At 50.4% G+C, this 12230-nt stretch overlaps 1 protein-coding gene across 6 annotated transcripts in view; it reads right to left on the bottom strand.

Annotated features, from left to right (window-relative positions):
* The window catches only part of LOC135240343 (protein TANC1-like), a 133888-nt gene that overhangs the window by 74607 nt on the left and 47051 nt on the right, over window positions 1-12230 (bottom strand). For 4 of the 6 annotated variants that reach the window (XM_064309699.1, XM_064309700.1, XM_064309706.1 and 1 more), the window contains exons 3-4: window positions 10290-10364; window positions 8536-8745 (exon numbers count right to left, since the gene is read on the bottom strand). In XM_064309699.1, coding sequence (XP_064165769.1) covers window positions 8536-8745; window positions 10290-10364 — 285 coding nt within the window. Of the gene's footprint in view, window positions 1-2184; window positions 2205-8535; window positions 8746-10289; window positions 10365-12230 lie in introns of those variants that run through there. The other 2 variants (XM_064309701.1, XM_064309703.1) reach the window with 2 other exon arrangements.

Below are 12230 nucleotides of genomic sequence, written 5' to 3'. Positions count from 1 at the left end.
TAGCACCGCCCGCTTTAAGCAACAGCTAGATTTATGCTGCCATCTATGGTCCCTCGACATGAAATGCACAGACAAGATACATATCCTGCAACCCACGGCAACAATTCGACACCAGGCCAACTGCACAATTAGCTTACAACCCACACGCACACACAGCATATACAAGAAGAAAAAAAAATATATATATATTTTTTGGTACAGCGCATGTGGATACATACAAAAAATCATCAACTTTAAAATGAGCATCTCATTTCGAGAAACAGGACACACACACAGCAATGTAGGCAATACGCCAACAAAGCAATGGTGGCAGCCACAGGTGTGTTACCTTCAAAATGGAAGGAGCAACGAGGCGGTTCCATGCAGCGCTACCTGTACACCCGACGGTCTCTAAGCTAAGCTGAGGACGCGAGCTTCAGAAAGCAGGTCCTGTCACACGCTCAGGTCTGAAATGGCCGGTGCGCTGGCACAGAGAGCTGGCCTATCACGCGGTCAGACCTGAGCCAATTAACACGGAACCAATTAAGTGCGGTTTCAATGCTGGCCTGAGGACATGAGGCCAAAGAAAAGCATTCATTCAAGGTAGAGGCTATAGATATTAGGGATTACTTTCAAATATCATAGCAAAAAAAGCTTTGGGGTGGGGGGGCTCGTAGAAATATTTTGAAAATTGTCTGTCATCACCCAAGGACAGTGCCACAGAGATTCAATACTTTTTAAAAGATATTTAAATGCATATTCTACACAAATGCACACATGGAATATAAAACGGCACAGTTTTTGCTAAGAAACACCATTTTTCCTTCTTCTAATTAAATGGCCATTCAAAATTTTTGGTATTAAGATGTTTGTAATAGACGAAATAGATGAAAAGTATGGATCCTGCTGAATGAATGCTCCTGGTGTTTTTATTGTGCGTGTCAGTGCGTCAAAAAACCGTTTCTTTAATGTGAAGCCAAAGGTCATTTTCTACATTAAACGATGAGGTTTCTATTCTACACTAGTATATATAGAGTAATGTGATTTATCTTTATTTAATTAGTTATTTTTAAACTCAAAATATTAAGTCTTTTGTTTTATTATTCAGCAGCCATAACAGTGAAGCCGATGATGTCATGAAAAAACGGTTCTGAAAGATGACTGATGACGAAAGCGCCACCTACAGGCTGAATAATTTACTACCTCCTTGGCATTGAGACCAGATGACCAACATGGTCCTTTTTAAAAGCTGACACACCTCCTACAGATTATGTGCTTTTCAGCGAATCGGGACAGGGGCTTGGGCCCCAAAAGAGGCCCACGTTTACTTCAGGAAGCAGTCACAAAACATTACAAAGCCGGAACAAAGTTTTGTGTGGGCGTTGATGAAAAAACTAAATTCACTAAAGGCAAAACCCAAGAAGATAACCTAGCCATGAGAACCTTTTTGAGCGAGATAATTAAAATACTGCATACTACACAGAGCTGATGTTGACTTTGTGCTTATTTGCTATTGAAGGGGTAGGCCCGGCTTAAGAACAGAACAAATAAAATGGCAATCACGCAGAGTAGGCTATACAAGCGGCCAGTTCGCACGAAGCATCTGTATTCCAGCTCTGGAGCGTCCGCCTTTTTCACACGAATAAAAACATGCTTTCGGTTATGGCGTCAGAAGGATTTTGCTCTTCAAAATGATCTTCTTCAGCTCGGTCGTATCAACCGACCTGGACCAGGTTGCGACCGGTAGGGAGAGGCCGAGAGCAATCCGTGTGTTGGCACGCGCAATTCCACACGGATGCGTCTGAGGGATTCCTTTCCCCTTTCACTTTCCTGGCATTTAGCAGACGCTCTAATCCACAGTGATTTACAATGCAAACAAAAGCGCGAAGATCAGTGATCAAAGCGCAGTCATCCCCCAGAGGGGAAATAATATAGAGCAAGCGCAAGAAACGCAGTCTTCGTAGATAAATGATCAACTACCCTATTGAGCATTATACTAAGTTAAACAAACAAGAACAAAACTACTATAACGAGCATTAAACTGGTAAATGAGCAAGAGCAAAGAACCACAAGCTCTGCAAACAGAAAGACGGAGTTACACCTAATCGGGTTTTTAGGACGAGGTAAAAACGCTGACGCGCTGTATACGGCAGGGCGTGCATTACGGCCAACAGATCAAATAAAAAAAGAGATTACTGAGATTACATCGGAGAGACACAGGCTACTGGTCTGCACAGCCTATTTCAGTGTCGCTGCTTAGGCACACAACAAAACTCTCAACCAAGACTGAAGCACTTATAAACGCATTCACAATCAGTTAGTGACGGAACGATGTCCACTCATATTGTACACGTGTTGTTTTTTCAGTGTTTAGGGTTCACTTCAATCAACATCACCATCCGGCTCACGGACGATGCCGCCACACATTATTGGAGAATGAACATTTGTGTCCAATTAACCGGAATTAGCCGCTCTCGGATGATTATCGCACACTTAGGCTTTCAATTACAGAGCATTTCAGAGCCTTCGCGGGTAAAAGGTTCAGAACTGGTGGAACAAATTTCATTTTGAACTTAATTTAAAATTCGCAGATCGAGTAATCTGAAGCCAGAAGCGAACAAATAAAACGTCTGCCGAATAGCAGAACGCAGTCCGTCTGTTCCTATTATTACAGTCTGGGCGAAGGTAATGAATAAAGAGCCGTTTCAAAAGCCTTCAAAGATTCGGGGAATTCCTTCAGATGGACTTCTTGCCACTTTTCTGTTCGTTTGCCATGTATGACATCGTCTGTGAGGGGGACCGCAACAATGCGCTTCTGTCTGCTGTGTGGACACGCTGCCATTATCCGGCTCTGGAGAAAATGGCACTGAGAGAGTGTTCCCACTGCCCACGCAGCCGATGTGGTCAGAGTCACAACGACCCCTTACCACGAAGCCAAATTCCGCTCTCCTTCCAATTAACCCTGCCCTGCACCCGCTGAGGGCTAAACAGAGGGTCTTGATACACAGAAATCCTAATACGTCAGAACCCCGTACACAGAAACGCGATCGTTTTTCGCATGTCCGAGGTTAATGGTGTAATGCGTAGTTACAGGAGCACGAGAAGCACAGATGTGTATGTTACATGCATGGTAATGGCAAGCAGCTCAATATTCTATTCATTTTATTCACAGTCAACATTTTTCTTCCTTTAGCAATGCGGTTCGGACGCTGGAGGATGTGGAAGAATTGCAAATTGGCCTTAATGCTTCATGCATGTTTCATGGTCATGTCTGATATTCCCACCCACCTGTCTTGGGGTAATGAGGACGGAACTAAAAAAAACCCCATATCTCCGGTGCGTTTTGGTTGCTAATACGTTTCTAAACCAGACACCTTTTTAAATGGGTTGCTAAACAAAAAAAAAAATGAAATGTGAAAAAATGTCTCCTGCTCGAATGAGATATTTGAAAAGTGGAACAGGGACCGTTTCGGTTAATGATACCTCGTGTCCCTTGCGGAAATCAGGTTTGTTGCTGGAGGCCATAATCTCCCTATCTGCGGGAGTTGAGCTATACATCTCTCACAGACTCCCCACGGGATACTGCTTCTGCTGAATAAATTGACGTCAAAGGAGTATTATGGTAGATGCTAAGGGCAATTCCTCTTGTGTTGGTTGAGAGCTGACTGTGGGTGAGTGCGGATGCGTGTGTGAGTGCGTGTCTGTGTGTGTGTGTGTGTGTGTGTGTGTGTGTCTGTGTGCTTGGCAGCACTGGCTCTAGCCATGACCATGGGAGGGAGGGAGGGTCGGGCTTACAGCATCTCATCACACATCAGCGCCGCCTGCTGGTAAATCACGTAACTGCAAGTCTGCCTGTTATGGTTCGTGTGAAGAGTCTTTCTCCGACTCCTGTCCGTGTGAGCAGCCAGCTCACACACAGCGGTGTGATAAGGACCGGCCGCTGACATCACGAGCCACGGGGGGAAATCACGCGCGTCTCTCTGCTCTCCTAATTTAACGTCGGAGGTTGAGATAACAACAGCCGCAGGCAAAAGAAAATACGCCAGGCCGCGGCAAACCCATCGATACTGAATCAACCTGTGGCAGATTCGCGGGAGTTTTATACCGTAACAAAATCAGTCTAATCCTGTCATTACAAACTGCATCAAAGCTGTGCTCTACTGCCTGCAAACATGCTACTCGCTGGACCGCTGAGCTTTTACTATTCACAAAGCCCCGTAGAGCGCCTTAAATCAATACCCTCTGATGCAGTCCCACGCAGCGCTCTAATTTATCTGTCTTTAGCACTGCTCAGACAACCCAATCGTACGCGACTATTCTCCTAAGGCGTTACCACACAGCTGGTCAAATACAACGCATCATTACCACTGGGTCGGGTTGTTTCTTATGCATTATACCAAAGCGCGTGTGCATCATGTCCTGGCTTCAGGAACACTTCATCATTAGTAATATGCTCAGAAAGATGAACGAGGCTGTACTAAACTTCACGCAATCTGCCCAGGTTAAACACAGCGGGAGAGGCCCTGCTGGCAGTCCTGCTTCTCTTGGAGCCCCGCTCAGGGTGCTCAGGGGCCACTGGGTGATAGACAGAGGAGGAAAGTCCAGGGGTCAGAGAGTAAAAGTCCTGCCATGCGTTTCTTCCACCCATGAACCCAGCCAGCTGATTTTATGAATTACTTCTACCTCCTGGCTAATGCAAATCCAGGTAACTGGAACAAAATACCGGGGAAGACTTTTACTTTCTGAAACGGGTTTTCCTCTGTGTGAGGATTGCGCCCAAATTCACTGCAAAGTGGAAGGAATGGGCCCCTAATGTCCTACTCTCCTGCCTCATAATGACCGCAGGACAGTCACTGACCGCAGGACTCATAATGTGAGAGTCACAGACAGCAGGACAAGAGTGAGGCGATCGGACCACAGACTCATAATGGGTGACAGGACACAGACAATGTGGATCAAGGACCACAGACTCATAATGTGAGAGTCACAGACCGCAGGACCACAGACTAATAATGTGACAGTCACTGACCGCAGGACCGCAGACTCATGATGTGAGAGTCACTGACCGCAGGACCACAGACTCATAATGTGAGTCACTGACCGCAGGACCACAGACTCATATTGTGAGTCAGTGAGCGCAGGACCACATCATCACTCACCATCGCTGACCTCTGGCTGAACTGAGGGCTCTCCGTTAGACACACACAAAGGCAAGGCTTGTGATAAGAGTGCCGGTAGGTGAAATGGGATTCTTGTGATCCTGCTCTTAACTCAAAACCCACTCAGTCTGATTCCCCAGTCGCCGCTCCTTAAAGAACATTCCTATAAAAGGAGGCTTTATAGAACTGAGGTTCTTGGACATCTACGCAGCAGCAATTCTGAGGTACAGTCAGCTACAATCAGAGAATGCTCTGTAAAATGTATTTCTGTTTCTTTGTGAGAGGTGGGGGTAAAGGGACAGGGGGTGCACTCCTCCTACATACAGAGAATACGCGGCTAGTAATGGTTGGCAGGACACACTTCAGAAGAGAATTGTTCTCAGACAAGGTTGCAGCGACGGTACGGGCCTTCGAATACAACGGCCATTTCAATCGGGAGAGAAAGAAAGAAAAAAAATGTGGTTATTAAATTGCCGAAATGGGCCAAGGCCATGGCTGGTTACCGCTCGAATGGAGACGAGCCGGGATTACCGGCTGAGAGAAGAGTAAGCGAAAGAAAGCACCGGCATTTTCACAGCCCTCCTGCGAAGCGTCCGTAAAAATACTGTCGAGACACCTGCTGCAAAAAAAAAGAGACAACCTTCAATCAGGCGAATAATTGGCCGACCGCGACAATTAATGCGCGAGCGTTAAGGACCTCGGCGCAAAATGGCCGCAGCGGACCCTGCTTTTCCGGGGACCGGGCCTGCAGATGTGCAGACTGAAGCGACGAGCCGGCCAGCGGGAGCCGTAAAACGAGACACGACTCGCCCTTTTTTACGCTTCCCAAGAGAGCGCTGAGAACGGCGAGCGCCGCGAGCCAATCACGAGCCGCGCTGGCTCGCATGACTTTGCCACTTCTGAGAGTTTCGTTCGTGGGAGGTGACTCACAAAGCCAGATTCGCAGGTAAATATCCAGCCTCCCCTTTCCCCCATCCTCCAAGGCCCCCCCCACCCCCCTCCTTCCCCCCATCCTCCAAGCTCCCCCCCCCCCGCTTCCCCCAATCCTCCTAGCCCCCCTCAGAGCAGGGCTGAGGATCGCTCCAGCCCTGCTCTCCCCTGGAGGTAGAGGGGGTGTGTGACGCGCATTCAAATATCCGTATTTCTGAAGAGCGACGTGCTCCCAGAAGCGCTCTCATGCGAAGGCTTCCCCGCGGGAGACGCTGGAGGGTGGGGGAGGTTTGTGACCGTGCGCGCGCTGCGGTGAGCGTCCGACGGCCAGAGGAGGGCGCCGTGGAGTCGGCGCGAGGCTTACGTCAAAACCCCGCCGCCCCTTCTGACTCACAACCGCACACGACCGCCACCATGGCGAGCCTGTGCCTCTCGCCGAAACGCCCCCTGCTGGACGAGGAGCGTGCGCGCGGAAGCCCGCGGCCGTGCCTCAGACCGCGAGGCGCTCTTTTAATCGGCCTCTCTCGCTGCGCTCGTAAACGCGGGACGGCCGCGACGCCGCGGCGTTTCCCCACCTCTCGGGAAGAGGGAGAGGGATCGTCGGCGCCGGCCTCTCCGTCTCAGACGGGCGGAGCAGTGGGCGTGTCGCCCGGCCGGCCCACGCGAGACTCTGAGCCTGGAGCTCACGGGCTTTTACACGGCCTCCATTAACCACAGACTGCTGGGCCTCTCCGCTCCGGCAGAACAAAACAGCCCAAACCTACGGCCCCGGAGCGGAGGGTTTACACGTTCCCACCTTCCCGCTACTTCACCCGCCAGCACACACCCCCCCAGCTCCGTCTGACAGGGGCGTCGGGCTCTTTGTCAGAGAGGCGACGCTTCCTTTTGTCATTCTTATGAGACCCCTCTCCTGACCCGCTTTCGGCACCTCTCTGTGACAGGCAACAGCCCATTTATTCCACCTCCCCAACCCCCACCCACCTACCCCACCCCCACCCTCCCCTCCTTTCCCAGACTGACCTCCACAGCCACTGCCCCTCCTCCCTCACTTCCTGTTTACCGCTAACTCAGTCTTCGCAGGAGACGCTGCCTGCGGTGGACGCAGTCTGAGCGCGCTGCCTTTCCTGCGCCCGTACGCCCGTCGCGGTCTTTACCGCGGCCCTCTCTCGGCCGCGGCACGGCGCGGCGCGGTAACAAAGAAAAGCCGCTTCCTTTCGGCGGGGGCGAGAGAGACAGGCACGCTCGCACACCGCGCTCAGTCACGCCCGGCGCGCGTTGTCGAGTCCGTTTCATCTTCCAGCCGACAGACGAAGTTTCTTTCGGCACGCCGCAAAAAGCGTTTTTATGTGGGCAGGCAGCCGCAGCGCGGAGCTTTCAGAAGCAGGCTAATTATGTCCTACCTGAAGTGAGTGAGCGTTCGAGCCTGCTCTGTCAAAAAAACCCCGCTTTCAATATCGCCGGCATGACAACACATGCCTGTCCGGCTGTTAAAACCGACGAGAGCGGCGTGCGCAGAAACTTTAAAAAGCAAAAAAACATTGAGGAGTGAAGATTTATAGCAGACAGGCCGCTCCAATGAAAAACAATTAATTCCTGCCATTTCTTGCCGTACTTAGCGCTGAATATCAGCGCACACCTCCAGGCACAGGCCGCACGGCAGACTCACTCCAGCTGCGAGAGCGCAGGGCCAGGCCTGTGCAGCTGCGTCACTGGCCTCGTTCCTCGCCGCGCAGTTTCCTGAAAACAAAAGGGGGGGGGGGGCGCGGGGCGTGCCCAGATGCGGGGGCCTCGGAGCTTTGAAGCTCGCACGGTCGCCGGCGGCCCTGTTGGGGGGGGGGAGCCAGATGCGGACGCGTCGCTGAGCGTGCCCTACGGAAAGGCCCGTGCGTCACCCCCCCCCCCCACACACCCCCAGTGTAAATAAGCACGGTCACCGTGGGGGGGGGGCAGCGGGGTCTCGGACAGAAGCTGATCAAACAGAGGGGCGGGGAGCAAAGCAAACGAACGCCCCGCCCCCCTGTGACCTCACAGTCACGTGTGCACGTGCTCAGGAGCGCTGGCGCTGAGCCTTTCTAAAGGAAGCGCAGCCACAGCACTGCCCTGGTGTTACACTGAGTTACGCTTGAGGGCGTATCTTTTAATTCAAGTATAATTAGGAAAAAGAACACAAGAAATCATTTTTTATCTCATAATATTATATAGGGAGAGACTATGGACTGAATTCATACAGCAGCTTTCATGGATCTCAAAGCTCAGATAGGGGTGCTAATGCTAATTTACCTGCTACACTGTGCCTGTTCTGCTACAGGCCGGCTAGTTGGAGGAGAACAGAGGAGAAGAGAGAGAGAGAGAGAGAGAGAGATAGAGTGTGTGTGTATGTGTGTGAGAGAGAGAGAGAAGTAGGGAGAAAGAGTGAGAGAAAGAAAGAAAGACAGAGAGAGAGTATAAAAAGAGGGGGATGCAGTACCTGGGGATCTCTTGCTGGCGCGTGAGGGCATCATGTAGGCCTGGCGGGGCAGCAGGGGCGAGGAGGGCAGGGACATGGACACGCCCTTGGCCAGACTCAGCCGGAATATGTCCTCCGGGCCGTAGGGGTGCGGGCCGCCGCCCGGCTCCAGGTTGGGGCCCCCTCCGGCCGGGTACCTGCGCTGACCGCTGTGGGTGTGCATCTCACCACCTGGGGGGGGGGGGGGGGGAAGAGTGACAGTTACAGTCCCCGCCCACCTGACTACATCAGCGATGACATCACTGGTCCACACAAAAACACTAGTGTATGAAACCCACATCCTCCGCGATCTTGATGACATTACCCCTGACATCATGACCTCTTGAATATCCAGACGCACTGAATGCATTCACACGGCAAAGAGCACCTGTCCGTGCAGTTTCAATTAGCTTTCCAGCTCCGCCAGGAGAACGACGCTTTGTGAAGCGCGGCTTTGGCCACAGGCCAGCGATAAATCAGACAGACACATTTCAAAACACCTCGGACGGGCTGGAAAAGTCCCTGAAAACAACCAGCAGCCAGTAAAAAGGTCAGCGTGCGGCAGAAGAGAAACAACTGCTATCAGATATTATCCAAGGTCAGACACAGTGCCTTTTCCCCCCCCCGATGCTATTTACAAAATGAACTCACTCTGACCAAATCTCCTGTGAACAGCAAACATCAAAGATAAAGGCCATGTCATTGACCACTGCACTGAACCCATTTCCCACAGCGAAACACACATGTACACATGTGCACACACACACACACACACGCACACACACCCACACGCACACACTCACACACACGCGCTCTGAGAGCCAATGCCCGCGTTTCGCACATGTCTCTTATTTTAAAAAACAGGAGAAAGAAAAAGAAAAAAGACAAATGACATAATGCTAGGAGTATTAAACCTGTCTGTTGGGGCAACAATGGAAACGTGAGAAGATTCATTCAAGGGACTACAGGGTGTGATGGGATCCAATTTCACAGCCTTCTATCAGTGAGTTATATGCCTTTAATCCCCTTGCTATGCATTACTGCGGTAGAGGCTCAGCTGCAAGCTCTCTGTCGGGGCATTGTGTGCAGGTGTCACCTTTAAAGCAGGAAATGGTCCATTATAATTACAGTCATGGCCGAACTAGCATTGTGGTACATTACTGTTTATATGCATTATATACACAGGATACATATACTCCTGTTTTGTACTAGACGGATCGAAAAGCGTTGTTTGACATCAGCATTCAACACACTGCAATAAGCGTGCGTGTTTGTGTGCACTGTATGTAACATCAGTGTGCCTATTGGGGAAATAGGAAATGTCTACTATAGACATGTCCCCATAGGCACAGATGTTTCAATCTCCCTGAGATTTAGAGAGGGAAAAAATGTTTACATGTTCCCAAGCCTACCCACAAGGGAAATAATATTCTGTAGGAGCCTGTGATTATTGCGTACATTTTCTCATGAAAAATAAAAAAGGAACCCCTTCAGAAAATCATGTACACCCTGTTAAATGCTAAGCATTCCAACATTGTTAACAACAACATAAACTTCTTAATATAAACAGGAAAGAAATGCACCCCCACCCCAAAAAAAAAAACAATTATGTTTTTAGATCGTTGTTCAACGTACAATACCAGCAATCTTTTCCAGTATTTTTTTTATTTCTGCCCGACTGCCTGCTTTCATTAAATGCAAGCGTAAATAAGTACTCTGAAAGGTCAGGGTCTCACCTAGCCTAGTCCTCCGCACTCCAGACTCACTGGTGAAGGTCAGGGCCTCTCGCTGCGGGTCCACCCAGCGGCCGTCTGAGGGAGACAGGGCAGACTCATTAAACCTGGCGTCTGGCTCTCAGGCAAACGCATCTTCCCCTGCGCAATTCTCCTACTCTGTGAGGTCATCCAGCTGTGCCAGAAATGAGGTCTCTTTGTACTTTCTATGCACAGACACACACGCACTACACACACACACGCGCACACACACACACACATACATACATACACACACACACACACACACACAGACACAAACACACAGACACACAGACAGACAGACACACACACACACACTGGCTTTTACACATAAATCAAGGGACACATTTCCCACATTTCTTATCCGTCCATAGTATCCATTATCTAACCCGCTTATTCCTGGTCAGGGTCATTGGGTGGGGGGCTGCCTATCCCAGCATGCAGTGGGTAAGAGGCAGGAATACACCCTGGACAGGTCACCAATTTATCGCAGGGCACACACACCTTTCACTCACGCACTCATACCTACGGGCAATTCAGAGTCTGCAATTAGCCTAGCCCTCGTGTCTTTGGACTCTGGGAGGAAACCAGAGTACCCAGAGGAAACCCACAGGGACACGAGTAGAACGTGCAAACTCCACACAGAACCCTCCACACTGCGAGGTGACAGTGCTATCAACCTCACCACCGTGCCGCACCTACACGTCTCACATGTCCAAGGAATGTAAGGATGCAATAACAGAGACCTAAAATAAGCCAAACATCTGTTACTTTTTTTTTTTACCGTGAATAAACGGAAAGGGAAAAAAAATACTGGGGGGAAAAAAACACAACATTGAGAGCAGCGGAAGTTTTGGGGAGCGGTGGAGCTGTGGATATATTTCAGGAGAAGGCGATAACCTGGCCCTTAATCTGCTTGATGTCTCACTCCAAAAACACGTTATCGGTCTCCGCGCCCATCTGAACTCTGAAGGGCAGCAGATTGCAGCAGGTTGCCGGGGAAAAAGAGCTCTCGCAAATCTCTGCACATGATAAACAAACACGGGCATCCACAGGGGCTTAGTTCCCACCGGAAAAAAAAAAATCTTCACCGAGATGGGAATTTGAGATAAAAGCTGGAATCTCTGGCAGGTTTCCGTTTTAACCCCCTTCCACAGCTCAGATAAAAGTTATTTTGTTATTCGGTTAGCCTGAATTGCTTTCCCATGACGATTTGGGTATTGTACTTTTTATTGACAATTATGCTACAACTGTGGTAAAGAAAAGTGCCAATATACCAACAACGCTGTAAGGAAGCCAGCAGTAGTAAGTAGAGTCGGAGAAGAAAAAAAGAGTTTGAGCAACGATTTCCCATCTAATCCCTCCTAGATCCCGTGACAAAGGCATCCGATTAATGGCCGATTAGAGACCTTGTCTAGGGCTGGAGCGTCATGGCGTTTCTGATTTTCTGCATCCAGTTTATGCGAGGCTAGTAAATGTGAGCAGGCTCTGCTGTACAGGCTCTGCTTTACAGACTCTGCTGTAGCTGCAGCTCGGCTGTGAGAATAAAGAGATGGGAGACGCGGGAGTCTGGCCCGGCTGTGGGGAACCGCTGCCTGTTCTCTCCTGTCCAATCGCGTAACCCCTCCCGCCCCCGCAGCGACGCGGCGGCGCGCGTTTCCCTCGGAGACGGTGACCCGGAGCTCCGGGTGGACCTCGCTCCTCACGAGCGGCCCCTGTAAGGACCGCGCCGCGCCGCGACCGCTAACGCTAACGCAGGAAGCAGGCGGGCGGGTAGAGGGTGGGCGGGCAGGCTGGCGGGCAGAGGGCAGGTGGGCGGGCGGGCACAGGGCTGGGAGACGGGCGGGGGGAAACCACAGCAAAAACTGCTGAGGAGAAACACGAAGGAAGAAAAAAATTAAATGGTGCCACTGAAATTGAATC

Source organism: Anguilla rostrata, chromosome 15, assembly GCF_018555375.3.
Source record: "Anguilla rostrata isolate EN2019 chromosome 15, ASM1855537v3, whole genome shotgun sequence".
In the NCBI taxonomy this organism is placed as follows: domain Eukaryota; kingdom Metazoa; phylum Chordata; class Actinopteri; order Anguilliformes; family Anguillidae; genus Anguilla; species Anguilla rostrata.
Note: the sequence above shows the minus strand (reverse complement) of the source record. Positions and strands in the feature narration are given on the sequence as shown.